Source organism: Rhinolophus ferrumequinum, chromosome 7 (genome assembly GCF_004115265.2).
Source record: "Rhinolophus ferrumequinum isolate MPI-CBG mRhiFer1 chromosome 7, mRhiFer1_v1.p, whole genome shotgun sequence".
In the NCBI taxonomy this organism is placed as follows: domain Eukaryota; kingdom Metazoa; phylum Chordata; class Mammalia; order Chiroptera; family Rhinolophidae; genus Rhinolophus; species Rhinolophus ferrumequinum.
Genome location: NC_046290.1, coordinates 100,002,986 through 100,018,423, shown reverse-complemented (window position 1 = coordinate 100,018,423; position 15,438 = coordinate 100,002,986). Strand labels below are relative to the sequence as shown.

General features: G+C 40.1%; 1 protein-coding gene across 3 annotated transcripts; it reads left to right on the top strand.

The window, feature by feature from the left end:
* Positions 1-12,281: 12,281 nt before the first annotated feature.
* On the top strand, positions 12,282-15,150 carry MRPS17 (mitochondrial ribosomal protein S17). Of its 3 annotated transcripts, none has more exons than XM_033110864.1 (3): positions 12,282-12,402; positions 13,041-13,182; positions 14,727-15,150. In XM_033110864.1, exons 2-3 carry the CDS (start codon positions 13,060-13,062, stop codon positions 14,994-14,996), a joined length of 393 nt encoding a protein of 130 aa, XP_032966755.1. In that variant the 5' UTR covers positions 12,282-12,402; positions 13,041-13,059; the 3' UTR covers positions 14,997-15,150. The 3 variants fall into 3 exon arrangements, with proteins under 3 accessions (XP_032966755.1, XP_032966756.1, XP_032966757.1); XM_033110865.1 differs by lacking the exon at positions 12,282-12,402 and adding an exon at positions 12,409-12,552; XM_033110866.1 differs by lacking the exon at positions 12,282-12,402 and adding an exon at positions 12,409-12,599.
* Positions 15,151-15,438: the final 288 nt, after the last annotated feature.

Sequence of the window (15,438 nt, the reverse complement as noted above, 5' to 3'; positions counted from 1 at the left end):
GTGGTCAACCTTCATGCAGCAGAGCGCCCTGCGGGGGGCAGAGCCAAGTCTCACAACAGCTCAGCCCAGGAGTTAACCCCACCTACTCACAAGCAAAAAGCAATTAAAGATCTTCTTGAACGGGACAGTGTGCACAACACCAGAGTCACCTTTGGAACACACGCAGAGGAGAAGGACGACGTGGTGCGAGTCAAATATAAAGGACAAATACTACATAAGATAACTTAGCAAGAACTAAGAACTCTAGGGGATCTACCTAATATATCAAAATAAACACAGAGAGTCAGCCAGAATGGGGAAACAAAGATACACGTCCCATATAAAAGAACAGAAGAAACCTCCACAACTGGAACCAAATGAAGCAGACGTAACCAACCTTTCAGAGACAGAGTTCAGAACACTGGTGATAAGAATGTTTAAGGAGCTTAGAGAAGACATAAAGAAGGATGTAGAAATCATAACGAACAACCAGTTAGAACTAAAGAACACAATTACCGAAATTAAGAACTCACTTGAAGGAATTACCAGCAGGTTAGATGAAGCAGAGGATCGAATCAGCGACTTAGAAGACAAGGTAGCAGAGATCACCCAAACAGAACAACAGAAAGAAAAAAGAATAAAAAACAATGAGGATGGCTTAAGAGACCTCTGCGATAACCTCAAGCGCAACAACATGCGCATCATAGGAATACCAGAAGGTGAAGAGAGTAAGCAAGGGATTGAGAACATATTTGAAGTAATAATGTCTGAAAACTTCCCCAACCTGATGAAGGAAACCAACATACAAGCCCAGGAAGTGCAGAGAGTTCCAACCAGGATAAACCCAAACAGGTCCACACCAAGACACATTATAGTTAAAATGGCAAAGCTTAAAGACAAAGAGAGAATCCTAAAAGCAGCAAGAGAAAGACAGAGGGTTACATACAAGGGAACTCCCATAAGACTATCAAATGATTTTTCTACAGAAACATTGAAGGCCATGAGGGAGTGGCAGGAGATACTCAAAGTGATGGAAAACAAAGGCCTACAACCTAGATTGCTTTATCCAGCAAGGCTATCATTTAAAGTTGATGGAGAGATAAAGAGCTTTCCAGAAAAAAATAAGCTAAAGGAATTTATTACCACCAAGCCAGCATTGCAAGAAATACTAAAAGGACTTCTGTAAATAGAAGAAAGATCAAAACAACCTAACTACAAATTTAAAAATGGCAATAACTATGTACCTATCAATAATCACTTTAAATGTAAATGGATTAAATGCTCCAATTAAGAGACATAGGGTGGCTGACTGGATAAGACAGCAAGACCCTTGTATATGCTGTATACAAGAGACTCACCTCAGAACAAAAGACACACACAGGCTGAAAGTGAAGGGTTGGAGTAAGATATTTCATGCAAATGGAAACGAGAAAAAAGCTGGAGTTGCAATACTTATATCTGACAAAATAGACTTTAAAATGAAGAACATATTAAAAGATAAAGATGGGCACTATGTAATAATAAAGGGATCGATCCGACAAGAGGACATAACCCTAGTAAACATCTATGCGCCCAACATAGGAGCACCTAAATATATAAAACAGCTACTGACTGACATAAAGACAGAGATCTACAGTAACACTATCATAGTAGGGGACTTCAACACACCTCTGACAACAAGGGACAGATCTTCCAGACAGAAAATCAATATGGAAACAACAGCCTTAAATTATACATTGGACCACTTGGATTTAATCGATATTTTCAGAACATTTCACCCCAATGCTGCAAAATACACGTTTTTCTCAAGCGCACATGGAACATTTTCCAAGATAGACCATATGTTAGGCCACAAAACAAGTCTTGATAAATTTAAGAATATTGAAATCATACCAATTGTCTTGTCTGATCACAATGCTATGAAATTAGAAATGAACTACAGGAAAAAAACTGGAAGACACACCAATTCATGGAGGCTGAATAACTTATTACTAAATAATGAATGGGCCAAGCAGGAGATCAAGGAAGAAATCAAAAGATATCTCGAGACAAACGAAAATGAAAACACGACGACCCAAAATCTATGGGATGCCCCGAAAGTAGTCCTAAGAGGGAAATTCATAGCTTTGCAGGCCTACCTAAAGAAACAAGAAACATCACTAATCAACAGTTTATCTTCACACTTAAGGGATTTGGAAAAAGAACAGCAAAATAAGCCCAAAGGGAGCACAAGGAAGGAGATAATAAAGATCAGAGCAGAAATAAATGAAATAGAAACCAGAAAAACAATACAAAAGATCAATGAATCCAAGAGTTGGTTCTTAGAGAAGATAAACAAAACCGACAAACCTTTAGCCAGACTCATTAAAAAAAAAGAGAGAGGGGACCCAAATTAATAAAATCAGAAATGAAAGAGGAGAAGTGACAACGGACACTGCAGAAATACAAAAAGTTTTAAGAAGTTACTATGAGCAACTATATGCCAACAAATTTGACAATTTGGAAGAAATGGACAATTTTCTAGAGGCGTACAACCTTCCATGGCTAACTCAAGAAGAAACAGAAAACCTGAATAGACTAATTACCACCACGGAAATTGAATCAGTAATCAACAATCTCCCAACAAACAAAAGCCCTGGACCAGATGGCTTTACAGGTGAATTTTATAAAACGTTCAAAAAAGAATTATCACCTATTCTCCTCAAGCTCTTCCAAAAAATCCAGAAGGAAGGAAGACTCCCAAACACTTTTTACGAAGCCACTATCACCCTGATCCCAAAATCAGACAAAGACACCACATAAAAAGAAAACTACAGGCCAATATCTCTAATGAACATGGATGCAAAAATCCTCAACAAAATATTAGCGAACAGAATTCAGCAATACATTAAAAAGATCATTCACCATGATCAAGTGAGATTCATCCCTGGTATGCAAGGGTGGTTCAACATCCGCAAATCAATTAATGTGATACACCACATAAACAAAATGAAAAATAAAAATCATATGATCATATTAATAGATGCAGAAAAAGCATTTGATAAAATCCAACAGCCATTTATGATAAAAACCCTTAAGAAAGTGGGAATAGAGGGATCTTATCTCAACATAATAAAGGCCATATATGACAAACCCACAGCTAACATCATTCTCAATGGGGAAAAGCTAAAACCATTCCCCCTAAGATCAGGAACAAGGCAAGGTTGCCCACTATCTCCGCTTCTATTCAACATAGTGCTGGAAGTTCTTGCCACAGCAATCAGACAAGAAAAAGAAATAAAAGGCATACAGATTGGTAAGGAGGAAGTAAAGTTATCATTGTATGCAGATGATATGATACTATATATAGAGAACCCTAAAGACTCTACCAAGAAGCTGTTGGAGCTGAGAGATGAATTTAGTAAAGTAGGATACAAAATTAATATTCAGAAATCAGTGGCATTTGTATATACCAATAGTAAAACATCAGAAGGAGAAATTAAAAAAACAATCCCATTTACAATCGCTCCAAAGACTATAAAATACCTGGGAATAAATTTAACCAAAGAAGTAAAAGATCTGTACTCAGAAAATTATAAGACATTGAAGAAAGGAATGAAGGAAGATATAAATAGATGGAAACACATATCATGTTCATGGATAGGAAGAATTAATATAGTTAAAATGTCCATACTGCCTAAGGCAATATACATATTCAATGCAATTCCTATCAAACTGCCAACGTCGTTTTTCACAGAAATAGAACATATAATCCTAAAATTTATATGGGACCATAAAAGACCCCGAATAGCAAAGGCAATCTTGAGAAATAAGAACAAAGTGGGAGGTATAACAATACCTGACTTCAAATTATACTACAAGGCTACAGTAATCAAAACAGCATGGTACTGGCATAAAAACAGACCCATAGATCAATGGAACAGAATAGAGAGTCCAGAAATAAATCCACGCCTATATGGCCATTTAATCTATGACAATGGAAGCAAGAATGTACGATGGAGTAATGACAGTCTATTCAATAAATGGTGCTGGGAAACCTGGACAGACACATGCAAAAAAATGAAGCTGGACCACCTCCTTACAATATATACAAAAATAAATTCAAAATGGCTTAAAGACTTAAATGTAAGATCTGAAACCATAAAATACCTAGAAGAAAATATAGGAAGAAACTTTTCAGACATTACCCGGAGGAAGATTTTTACTGATATATACCCTCGCTCGAGAGAAGTAAGAGAAAAAATAAACATGTTGGATTATATCAAACTAAAAAGTTTTTTCACAGCAAAGGAAACCATAAATAAAACAAGAAGGGATCCTACTGAATGGGAAAAGATATTTGCCAATGATATATCTGATAAGGGATTAGTATTACAAATCTATAAAAAACTCAACTCCAAAAAACAAACGACCCAATTAAAAAATGGGCAGAGGACTTGAAGAGACATTTTTCTATAAAGGACATACAGATGGCAAACAGACATATGAAGAAATGCTCAACCTCACTAACCATCAGAGAAATGCAAATAAAAACCACAATGAGATACCACCTCACCCCAGTCAAAATGGCTATCATCAATAAATCAACAAATAACAAGTGCTGGCGCGGATGTGGAGAAAAGGGAACGCTTGTGCACTGTTGGTGGGATTGCAGATTGGTGCAGCCACTATGGAAAACAATATGGAGGTATCTCAAAAATCTGAAAATGGAACTACGCTATGATCCAGTAATTCCACTCCTAGGTATCTATCCGGAGAAACCCAAAACTCCAATTCAAAAATCTTTATGCAGTCCTATGTTTATTGCAGCACTATACACAATAGCTAAGACATGGAAACAACCAAAATGCCCATCGGTAGATGACTGGATTAAGAAACTGTGGTACATTTATACAATGGAGTATTACGCAGCCATAAAGAAGAAAGAAATCTTACCATTTGCAACAACATGGATGGACCTAGAGAACATTATGTTAAGCGAAATAAGTCAGACAGAGAAAGATAAGTACCATATGATCTCACTTATTTGCGGATTCTAAAGAAAAGAATAAGTGAATGAACTAATCAGAAACAGTTTTGGAGACAAAGAGGAAAAACTGAGGATTGCTAGATGGGCGGGAGGGGTAGGGGGTGGGGGGGAGGGGGAGGGGATTGGAGGGCAGTTGGTGACCACAGGATGGCCACGGGTTTGAAAATTAATCTGGGGAACGTAATTTGGTGGTTACCAGAGGGTAAGGGTGTTGGATGGTGGGGGATGAGGGTGAGGGGGATCAAATGTATGGTGATGGAAGGGGAGCTGACTAGGTGGTGAACACACAGTGTGATTTATGGATGATGTGATACAGAATTGCACACCTGAAATCTATGTAATTTTATTAACAATTGTCACCACAATAAATTAAAAAAAACTAAAAATTAAAAATTAAAAAAAAACAAAAAAAGAAATTAATGTTTGTTTGTTGCTCTAATTCAAGCTCTGACATTCTCGCGATGGCACCCAAAAACACATGACAACGATAATGAATGTCACTCAGCATGACACCACCACACATCAACATGAACACAGCTGTGAGACACTGATATTCCAAGGTTGTGAAACCTTACTGAACTGCCTAATACTGTGCTGCCGAAGTAAGTGCACAGTGGCAAGTTGGCAAACCTAATTGTCAGACCTCATGTAATCTATTATGGGCTTTATACATTGAAGGGTCTCTTATAAGATATTGATTAATTCTGGGAAGAGGTTTTGAAGGATCAATTTGAATCTTTTTTTTTTAATATGAATCTTAATAGGAGGTACATATGGATTCTGCCAACATCAGTTGAAGATTTTGCCTGTAAAGAAGATGGCAGTTGGTTCAATAGGGATAATTTGTCAGTGCTCTCAGATTCAGCTACTGTAAAACAGAACAAATAAAAGATGTTGAAAGGCCGTTTAATTCACCCAATTGGCCATTCTGACAGTTATCATCAAACTCTAACATTATTTCTCCCTTTCAGGAAAAGGATATTCCAGCATTATACTTCTCCAGGAAGTCTCAGTCTAATTAAGGGGTAGAGGCAGAAGAACTAAGGAGAAAAATGTGTGTGTCTCTTCAGAAGCCTAAGCAAAATGGAATAAGTCCAGAGATATGAACGTGTTGAGGTTTCCTTGAAATCCCCACTATTTGAACTCTTTTATTACTCCAAGGCAGGAGCTGTTTTATGACAGTGGGGTTGAGCACTGAGAGTAGCACCAGTGTCGATAAGAACAGAAAGTTTCCTTACCAACTTGAAGAGAAGTTTCTCCAAGCTGATTAAGAGGAAGGACTGGAAAAAGCCCCTGTCATTCCTCAGAGCCCCATCACTGGGGATTAGAAGGACCTTTAAAAAGCTGGTTAGAGGGCTCAGAGCATCTGAAATACTTAAATTTATGTCAATCCCTTTTCCAGTGTCCTGGCTCTTTGCAATAATGGCAAAAGTTCGGAGTCTTTCAGTTTTGCATAGGGCCTCTCATTTGCCAAGGCTGAAAATTAAAAATCTTGACAATATTACTTCTAGGGGGCTCATCTAGAATATAGGTAAGCTGACAAATTCACCAAATCCAGGGTGGCCATGGTCTCCCATTTCATCCTGGTTCTCTTAACTAGGAGGAAAAAAACACTGTTCAGCTCATTAACAAACAATTAAAAGTTAGAGTGGAGTCAACATCTGAAGGAAGACCAAAATTTTCCTTAAAAATGACCTGGAGTTTATTATAGTAGTCATAAACAGATTCGTCAGACTTTTGTGAGCAAGTTTGAACTTTGCCCAATTAACAGGCTTTGGGAAAGCCTTAGGAATTGCTTGGTGCAGTTTTTGAGCAAGTTCTGTAGCCTCTTACCCAAAATTAGAAGTTTGCTCTTCTAAATCTCTTCTGGGATGTTCCCATCCAGCAATTTTTATCCAGCGTCAAACCTGGCCTTCACCACCTAACATATTGATTAGCTGATACAGATCAGGACAAGCAGGCTGATAGGCCTGAATAGTAACACCAAATTCCTCAGCAAACTTGTGAGAGTCCTCAGTTACCTTAGGGAATTCCTTTACAATGGTTCATAACTCAGCTTTAGTTCTGGGGACATACGAAACTTGGGGTCTGTTAGGGTCCTCAGAGTGTTTTACTTTAAATGGGAAAGTACTGATAAGTTCAGAGGGAAAAAAAATAGGAGAGGATTCAAGGGAAAAATCGCATCAGAGACAGAACTGAAGGTAAGGAAGGTAATGGAAGGTAATGAAGGTAGTGGAAGGCAAGATGACCTTGAAGATGGAGCTTGAAGCAAAGGAGTCGGGCAAAAAGTGCTTGCGCAAGCTGGAGAAGAAGCCTGAGGCAAAGTATCCATAGAAAAATAGGGTGGACCCGAAATGGATCCTGAGAAAATGGAGTAGAGGGGAAGGGGCAAGACAGGGCTGCAGAGGAAGAATATGTGGCTTCAGATGTCATTTTCTCTCTTTTAAAATTTTCAGTAGCCGCTGTTAATTTTAAGACTTTATTTTGCTAATAGGCAACTTCAGGTTCTTGGTCTTGCTTGGAAGCCTCAAAATACCATTCAAAAATAGGAGTTTCACTCAGTTTTACCAATTTTAGTGCTATTATTGTCCAATTTGTCTTTAAGAAAATTAAGTCTGGGAATCTTAAATGTTCCCTAAGGTGGCCACTGATTTGCTGAATTATTTTTAGTAAGAGCCATCCATTTAGTTAAATATGCTCATGAAATTTGTCTATGGCTTTTAATCATGTACTCGACCAGTGTCCCTAGCAGAGGAGGTCCTAAAATATTTAGATAGCTGGGGTCCCATTTTTTAGAAACTTTTCTCTAGAACAAAGGGTCCAAAGTAATTTACAACAGCTCGAGCAACCTGCATGTCAGACACCTACCAGCCCCACCCTGTAATAGTCTGATCACAGAGGACCAGGGCAAAGGTCAGTTCTAGGAAAGTAACCAACCCTTGGAGACTCCAGTTGAACTGAATAACACTCCTCTCAGTGAGACAGCATAATCTAATACTGGGCCAAACTGACTAATTTCAGTAGAAATGACATCTGTCCCCAAAGAGATCTTTAGGCAAAAACAAGTTTTGTCTCAAAGGACAACCTGTTTCTGAAGAAATCAGGCCAACATGCCAAACTGAGTATTCACAGACAACAGACAGACAAACAAGTGAGGCCTTTTTAACACACACTCACACACACACACACACACACGCACACACACACACACACACACCTTCTAAACAATTCCTGGATAAAGCTCAAAGAGCTTCAAAATGTAAAAAGCAGAAGCTCGATTCCAGGAGAAGACTTACCCTGAACTTCCAAATCAGAGAGCAAACAGAGATCCAAAGTGACGATGTGGGGCACCAGAACCTGGTTGCTCACCTACCTTGAAGCTGTCAAGTGTTGTTCTCTGTAATCCCAGATGAGTTCCCAAAAGGTCGACAGCAAAATAACATTGGCTAGGTGTGTCATCCCAAAAAGGATTTATTCAGGAGAAAGAAAAGAGTTGCAACCAAGCACATGCAGACATGGCAAGCCATGTGCACACTCTGGCTTGTGTGTCAAGATGGAGGGGTATTTATAGAAGGGAAAAGAAAGTTAATGGAAGGGGGAAGTTAGAACCATGGACTTTATTGTAAACATAGAGTACTTCCTGTAGGTTCTTCCATGTAGAGTTCACATGATGACATAGAGTGCAAACACTTTTATAAATCCTAACTCCTCCCGTAAACCCTCCCAACTGATTGTTTTCTTAAAGTTTCTGTTCATTTTTATCAGTGTTTTTCAGCTTTTTTCTTGTGATTCATTTCTATTTTCATACCATTGTAGTCAGAAATGATGCTTGAAATGATTTCAATCGTAAATTTGAGGCATACCATGTGACCTATCCTGGAAAACACTTCATGTGAGCTTGAAAAGAATGTACAAGGTCTGAAAATTAGGTTTGTGAACTTGCCACCGTGCACTTACATTGGCAGCCCTGAGCAAAGAGCTTGGGAAGGTTTCACAACCTTGGTATATCAGTGTCTCACAGCTGTGTTCATGTCGAAAGTGTCTTGTTCACGTGTGGCAGTGTCTTGCTGAGTGACGTTCATTATTGTTGTTGCATGTTTTTGTGTGTCGGCATGAGAATGTCAGAGCTTGAATTAGAGCAATGAATACTCTATGACATCATGCTAACTTGTTTCTGTATCTCTTGTATTTCTTGTAAAATAAGGGTAATATCTAGTAAATTGATTCGCTTCTGATTACTTTTTATGCATTAATATTTTATATGTGGTGCTGTGTAATTCCTTTTCTTTTACACCAAAAGATGTGTAATGTTTAGTTTGACTTACTTCTACAAATTCAAATATTAATTGGGGATTCAAGTACTATTAGTCTGCTCTCTTTATTATAAAGTTCCTCATCAATCTTTCACCCAACAGTTTTGTTGGTATTGTTGATATTATTGGTATTATTGTTAACATTATTCATTATTTCATTAGTGGTTGCAAAAAAAGATATTTTCCAATTCTGTCATTCCTTATGCATTGATTATTTGGTCATTCTCACATGTACTTGGTATCATATTTCAGGATATATTGATCTTTCCTTTTATTTATTAAACTATTGACTTGGTCCCTTAGGAATCTCCAAAATAACCAATGAGGCTTTATTTTAAAGTACCAGTATGAACACATAGAATTGTACATGTTTTTCAATCCATTGCAGTTATTGTTCTTTTTAGGCTCATATAATCTCATCTTACTTCAGTGGGAACTCCTTCAAGTTGGCTTTTGACCTGATTGCATTTATCTTTGATAGCTCCCTTGATTTCTGAGACAAGAAGATGTCCCAAGTTTAACTCATACACTTCTGCTCTAGACCTGAGGTAAGGATTTCTCAAGGATCCTTGGTGCCTTTTAGAGACAAATGATATAGATACCAAATGATATAGATACCACAATCTGGGTACTTGGTGTACTGATTGCGACTAGGTTATTGTTGTTTCTAGACTTTCTAGGAAAGACTTTTTTTTTTTTAGAAAAATAAATCATGAGTTCACACTGTATTTCCAATTCAAATTTAAGATTACAAGGCTTTTACTTCTTTGATTTTATTGTTATGGACTGAACTGTGAGATAGTGTGCCCCCTCCCCAAATTCATATATATGTTGAAGCCCTAACACTTGATGTGGTAGCATTTGAAGATAGGACCTTTGGACAGGAATTAGGATTAAATGAGGTCATTAGGATGGCGCTCTAATCCAATGAGATTGTTGTCCTTATAAAACAATGGGAAAAAAGAGGAGGAGACAACAGCATGCATTCTTTCTCTCCTTGTGCACACCTACACAGAGGAAAATACATGTGAGGACACAGTGAGAAGGCGGCTGTCATGCGGGAGATCCTGCTCACAGCGCCATTTGTCATGCAGGGCAGCCTGCGGGGTCTCTGGTCCCGCTCCCCACACAAGAACGCAGGATATGGCTAGGCCAAAAAGGAACACCCACGGAGCCATAGGTAGGGGAGTCACACCACTATACTCTCGCTGGCAGCTGGGTTGGAGAAACAGGAAACAGGAGCCACACAATTCTCAACCCTCACTACACCGCTTGCAGGCTCAGCCACCATCTTCTTGCTAGCCCCTATTTTTTGCTAGCCTAGCCACGGCAGTTATATTCATGGCTAATGGCTCACTGGTTACAGCTGACGGCCAACTAGCCACAGCTGATGGCCATTTGATAACAGTCGATGGCCATTTACTACCTGAGCCAGCACCTTTCTATGTGAGGCCGAGAGCCTGGAAACTGCTTTCTGGGGCTCTGTCCCCACAGCGGCCATCCGCAAACCAGGAAGAGAGCTCTCACCAGAAAGTGACTCTGATGGCACTTTGATCTTAGACTTCTAGCCTCCAGAACCATGAGAAAATAAATGTGTTATTTAAGCCACACACACACACACACACACACACACACACACTTACTTCCTCTCTGTCCCTTTTCCTCACACAGCCAATTTCCCAGTCACTTTTCCAACTCACTTTCTCTCTTTCATTCCCAACCATTCCAGTTCAGGTCTTCACCATTCCCTAACAGAACATCCAGTCATGAATCTTTCCAACCTTTATTCTCTTGCACACTCCTACCAGAATGATCTTGAAAGCTAGCAAAACCACTCATATTTTCCAAAGGCTCCCCATCATTTAGGAGAAAAAATGAGGTCCTTAACAAGAAATACGTCCTGGAGTAGATGCCTATCTTTGTCCAGCTTCAATCCCTGCCACTCTTCCCCTCACCCTATATTTTGGTAGTCCTGGACTCCTGCTTATCCTACCACGTTCTCTCACATCCCAGCAGCCCTGCACTTGCTCTTCTTTAAGCCTCAGATGCCCTCCCTATATCCCATGTCCCTCTCCTCTCAAGCTCTGGCCCCTGGATCAAATTCCCGATTGATCAAGTCTCCTCTCTCTGCAAAGTTAGGCACTCCTTTCTCAATGCTCTCATTACCTGTGCTTGTTTTGTAATTGTTTCTTTACTCACCTGTCCCTACTAGACTGTGGGCTTTTTGAGGATGGGGTCTCCTTTGATTCATCTTTTTTTGTCCCCAATGCCTAGCAGAGAGTCAAAGTTTTCCATAAATGTATGCTTAAAAAAAAAACTGAGTGTTGGACAGACTAAAGTACGGATTAATTCTTGTTTTCCCAGCCTCTCCTCACCAATTGCTAAGATGTTTCAATGACAAAAAAACAATTGACCACACCCATAATTTGGCTCTCAATTTGTCTATGCCAATAGCCTATTGTTTTCTGTACCTCTTATCAATTCCCAAATAAGAGCCTAATACCTTCCCAAATTTCCCCCTCTCTGAGAAGGCACCAAGCAGCCAGTTTATGGTCCATCTAATTCGTTCGTAATTGGCACATATATATGTATCCACACCAGACTTCTCTCCATCTCACAGATATTGAGAAATAACACATAAAATCATAAAAATCTACATTAGTTTATCTTAAAAGCAGCTGTGGGGGTAGGCTTAAGTATTTACGTCTCAGCATTTAGCAGGGTAGGATGTTTCAGTGTTTGAATTAATGAATTCCTTGATTTGGAAGGCCTTGTCCAATGCCTGGGAGCTCAAAGGAAGAAGAGGAAACCAAACGGAATAGGGAAAGGAAAGGCCAGAATTCCCCACATTCTTATCTCGGTGGACGTGGGGTACAGAGAATTTAAGGTCCTGGTGAAACACACGGTACGCGAACCCTTTTAAAGGGGAGTGGGCGGAGTCCTGCCTTTACCCCTCCCAGAGCTGAACGGCCCTGCGGCAATGAAAGGGGCGGTCCGGGGTGGAGCGGCCTGCGTGCGCGTGACGCCACAGCGCTGCGACTGGCGTTCCGCGAGTCGTGCGCCGGGACGGTGGAGTCGAGGGTGAGTGCGGGCTGCGCGTCGTTGCAGCAGGGCGTGGACTCGGGGTCTGAGGCGCCAGCCTGTTACAGTCCTCAGGGAGCGTGGAGTCGCCTGACCTCGGAGTTGTGCAGGGTGGAGGGATCAGTCGTCCCCCAACCTTCTCCAGGCCGAGTGGGTTAGACTCAGTATTACTAACTGACCTCGAAAGCAGCCCTAAGGCAAGGTCTCGCTCAGTGGGAAGGACATCTCTGCCGCTTCCCCTAGGCCTTGAGCTCCGCCAGTAGCCGAGTTGTTAGCCATGGGAGAGGCAGCCCAGCGGGATAAAAAGAAATTAGGGACACCAGTAAAGGCCAGAGTTTTTATTCTCCCTTTTGACCGCCTTACAAGTTAAATGCTCGAAGCACCCCTGTTAATAGGCCCTGCTATTCCTATTTTGCAGAGGGGGCTGAGGCTTAGAGGGGTTAAAATTACAGCTTTGCAAACAGTGTAAGGATGGGAGTTTGGGTAGTTAAGGAGATAAGGAAACGTGTAATATCGCTGACTTGATGATTCCAGAAGGCCAACAAAAGCTGTTTCCGAACTTTGGCAGTTGTAGTGACAAAATTCACTTGGCTAGTAAATAACCACCAGAATAGTAAACTTTGAAATTTGTTTTTCAGGTGACTAAAGCCACCTGAAATGTCAGTAGCTCGTTCATCTGTCCATGCCAAGTGGATCGTGGGGAAGGTGATTGGGACAGCAATGCAAAAAACTGCTAAAGTGAAAGTCACCAGGCTTGTTCTGGATCCTTACTTATTAAAGGTGAGAAACATCTCTGTTTTCAGTTGGCATTGATAAATCACCCACATGTTCTGCATTCCAAGCAGAAAAACACTTCCCTATCAGTAAAAGTGCATTCAGCATCTGCTGTTCAATGGCCTGTCTGGTCTATGAGTGTAACAAAGTGAACTGAGTATGGTTTGTACTCACATTCTAGGGACATGGAGAGTTCATTTCAATTCCGTCTAATAAGTGCTGTAGTCTTTCTATGTGCAATGAATGTATTGTGGGAGCAGAGAGTGGGACATCTCATTCTTCCTTCCCAGGTTTCTGAAGGAGAGCGTCCTCAATTAGGCGACATTTAAGTAGAATCTCAGAAAGGATTTTTTCCAGGGGACCAGGTTGGGGGAAGTCATTCCGGGCTGTGATGAGTAGTTTGCAGAAGTTCTTTTATCCTTGAAAGTGTATGACAGTCTACAGGAACAGCAGGTGTTTTGGCAAGGGTGAGCCCAGAATCTGGCACTAAGGAGGCACTGTTGAATGAGTGCAAGAACAGTCAGAGCTGCACTGAGAAGGGTCTTTTATGTTTTATTTTGGATTTTATCCTACAAGCAAAGGAAAGGTTTGGAGATGGGGAGGGATGAGGATTGAAGGTGAGGAAATAGGTACGGAGACTATTGCAGAAGTCGAGGATGACAACAAGGACTTGAACAGGCCTTGCAGCAATGGGGATGTAGTGTGGACAGTACATTTCAGAAAGAAGGGACAGAGTCCTTGATTTGTTAGATGTGCAAGGGAGGGAGGGGAAGTGCCAAGGATACTTCTGCATTCAAGGGTGGGCACACGGGTTGGTAGGAATGTTGCTTGTTATTCGGGAACAAGCTGACACAGGAACTTTAAAAACACAGGAACAAGCTGACAGATGATGGCATTATCTGGTCTTTGAATTAGAAGACCTTAGAGTACTGACTGTTTTCTAGCTATGCACATTATGTATAACTTCCCTGAGCCTGTTTTTCTTATCTGTAAATGGGAGTACCTGCTGTGGCAGGGTTGTTTTGAGGAATAGATGATTCTATTTATTATTTGTGGCTTATTTGCAATACTTTGAGCTGGGTACAGAGCTAAGTGCTTTATGTACATTATAATGTTTAATTATCTTAATAACTTTAGAGGCACAGGTATTAGAGGCTCATGTTATGGTGGAGAAAAACTGGGCTTGGAGTTATTACATGACTTGTCCTAAATCACACAGCTAGTGGTGAGAGTGGCATGTTCACAGGCTGGGGATGATGCTCCACTGGGAAGGAAGAATTTAAATAGTGGAGGGAAGGATGATCATTGATAAGAGTAAGGGTCCTGAAGGTAATAGACTGAAGAGCTCAGGAATGGCATCAGCTCTGGAAAAGTCATTGCTGTTTTCCAGAAATTAAGCAGCTAATTGGTGTATTGGAAGACTCCTTAAGCGTGTTATCTGTTTTTTCCCAAGTCCCAGCTTGTTTTCTGTGCATTACTTTTTCATAGTCTGTACTGCATTGCCAGATCACAGATGGGAACTACTGATTTGTACCTCCTTCTCTCAACAGTATTTTAATAAACGAAAAACCTACTTTGCTCATGATGCTCTTCAAAAGTGCACAGTTGGGGATATTGTACTTCTTAAAGCATTACCTGTTCCACGAACGAAGCATGTGAAACATGAGCTGGCTGAGATCATTTTCAAAGTTGGACAAATCATAGATCCAGTGACGGGAAAACCCTGTGCAGGAACTACCTACCTGGAGAGTCCAGTTAATTTGGAAACCACCCACCTAACCAAAAATCTGGAAGAACTCAGTGTCTCTTCAGAACAATGAAGGAGGATTAGAAAAAGGAGCCAAAGGGAAAGATTTATAAGTTTGCTTTATGGAAAAAGATATTTTTCTAAGTTTCATCACAAACTGACCAATTTCTCTTCTGGTATTTATGAAATAGCAAAAAGTAATGAATAAAGGGTTTGTTATAATTTTCCATGACGCTTTATGTTTCAGATTTCCTTTTCAGGGAACATACTTCCTGTTACACTAAGTATGCCTGGCAATCTGCTGCATTATTTTTTAAGCTGACTGTTTTAGATGTGTTTTATTTTCATTCAAAGGAATCTTGAATTTATCTTAGAATCTTTATTTTGAGAGAAGAAACCCTTTTGATATCATAAACAGATAAATCACATTAAGTGAATATTTTTGATGGTATTCAAAATTAAACTTTTTCTCTGATGGACATAATCAACATGCTTGGGGTCAGATAATATATCAG

Excerpts from the sequence above, each read along its gene's own strand:
- MRPS17 (XM_033110864.1), top strand. The coding sequence starts at position 13,060 with ATGTCAGTAGCTCGTTCATCTGTCCATGCCAAGTGGATCGTGGGGAAG. Across the intron at positions 13,183-14,726 it reads TGGATCCTTACTTATTAAAG|TATTTTAATAAACGAAAAAC; the intron begins GTGAGAAACATC and ends TTCTCTCAACAG.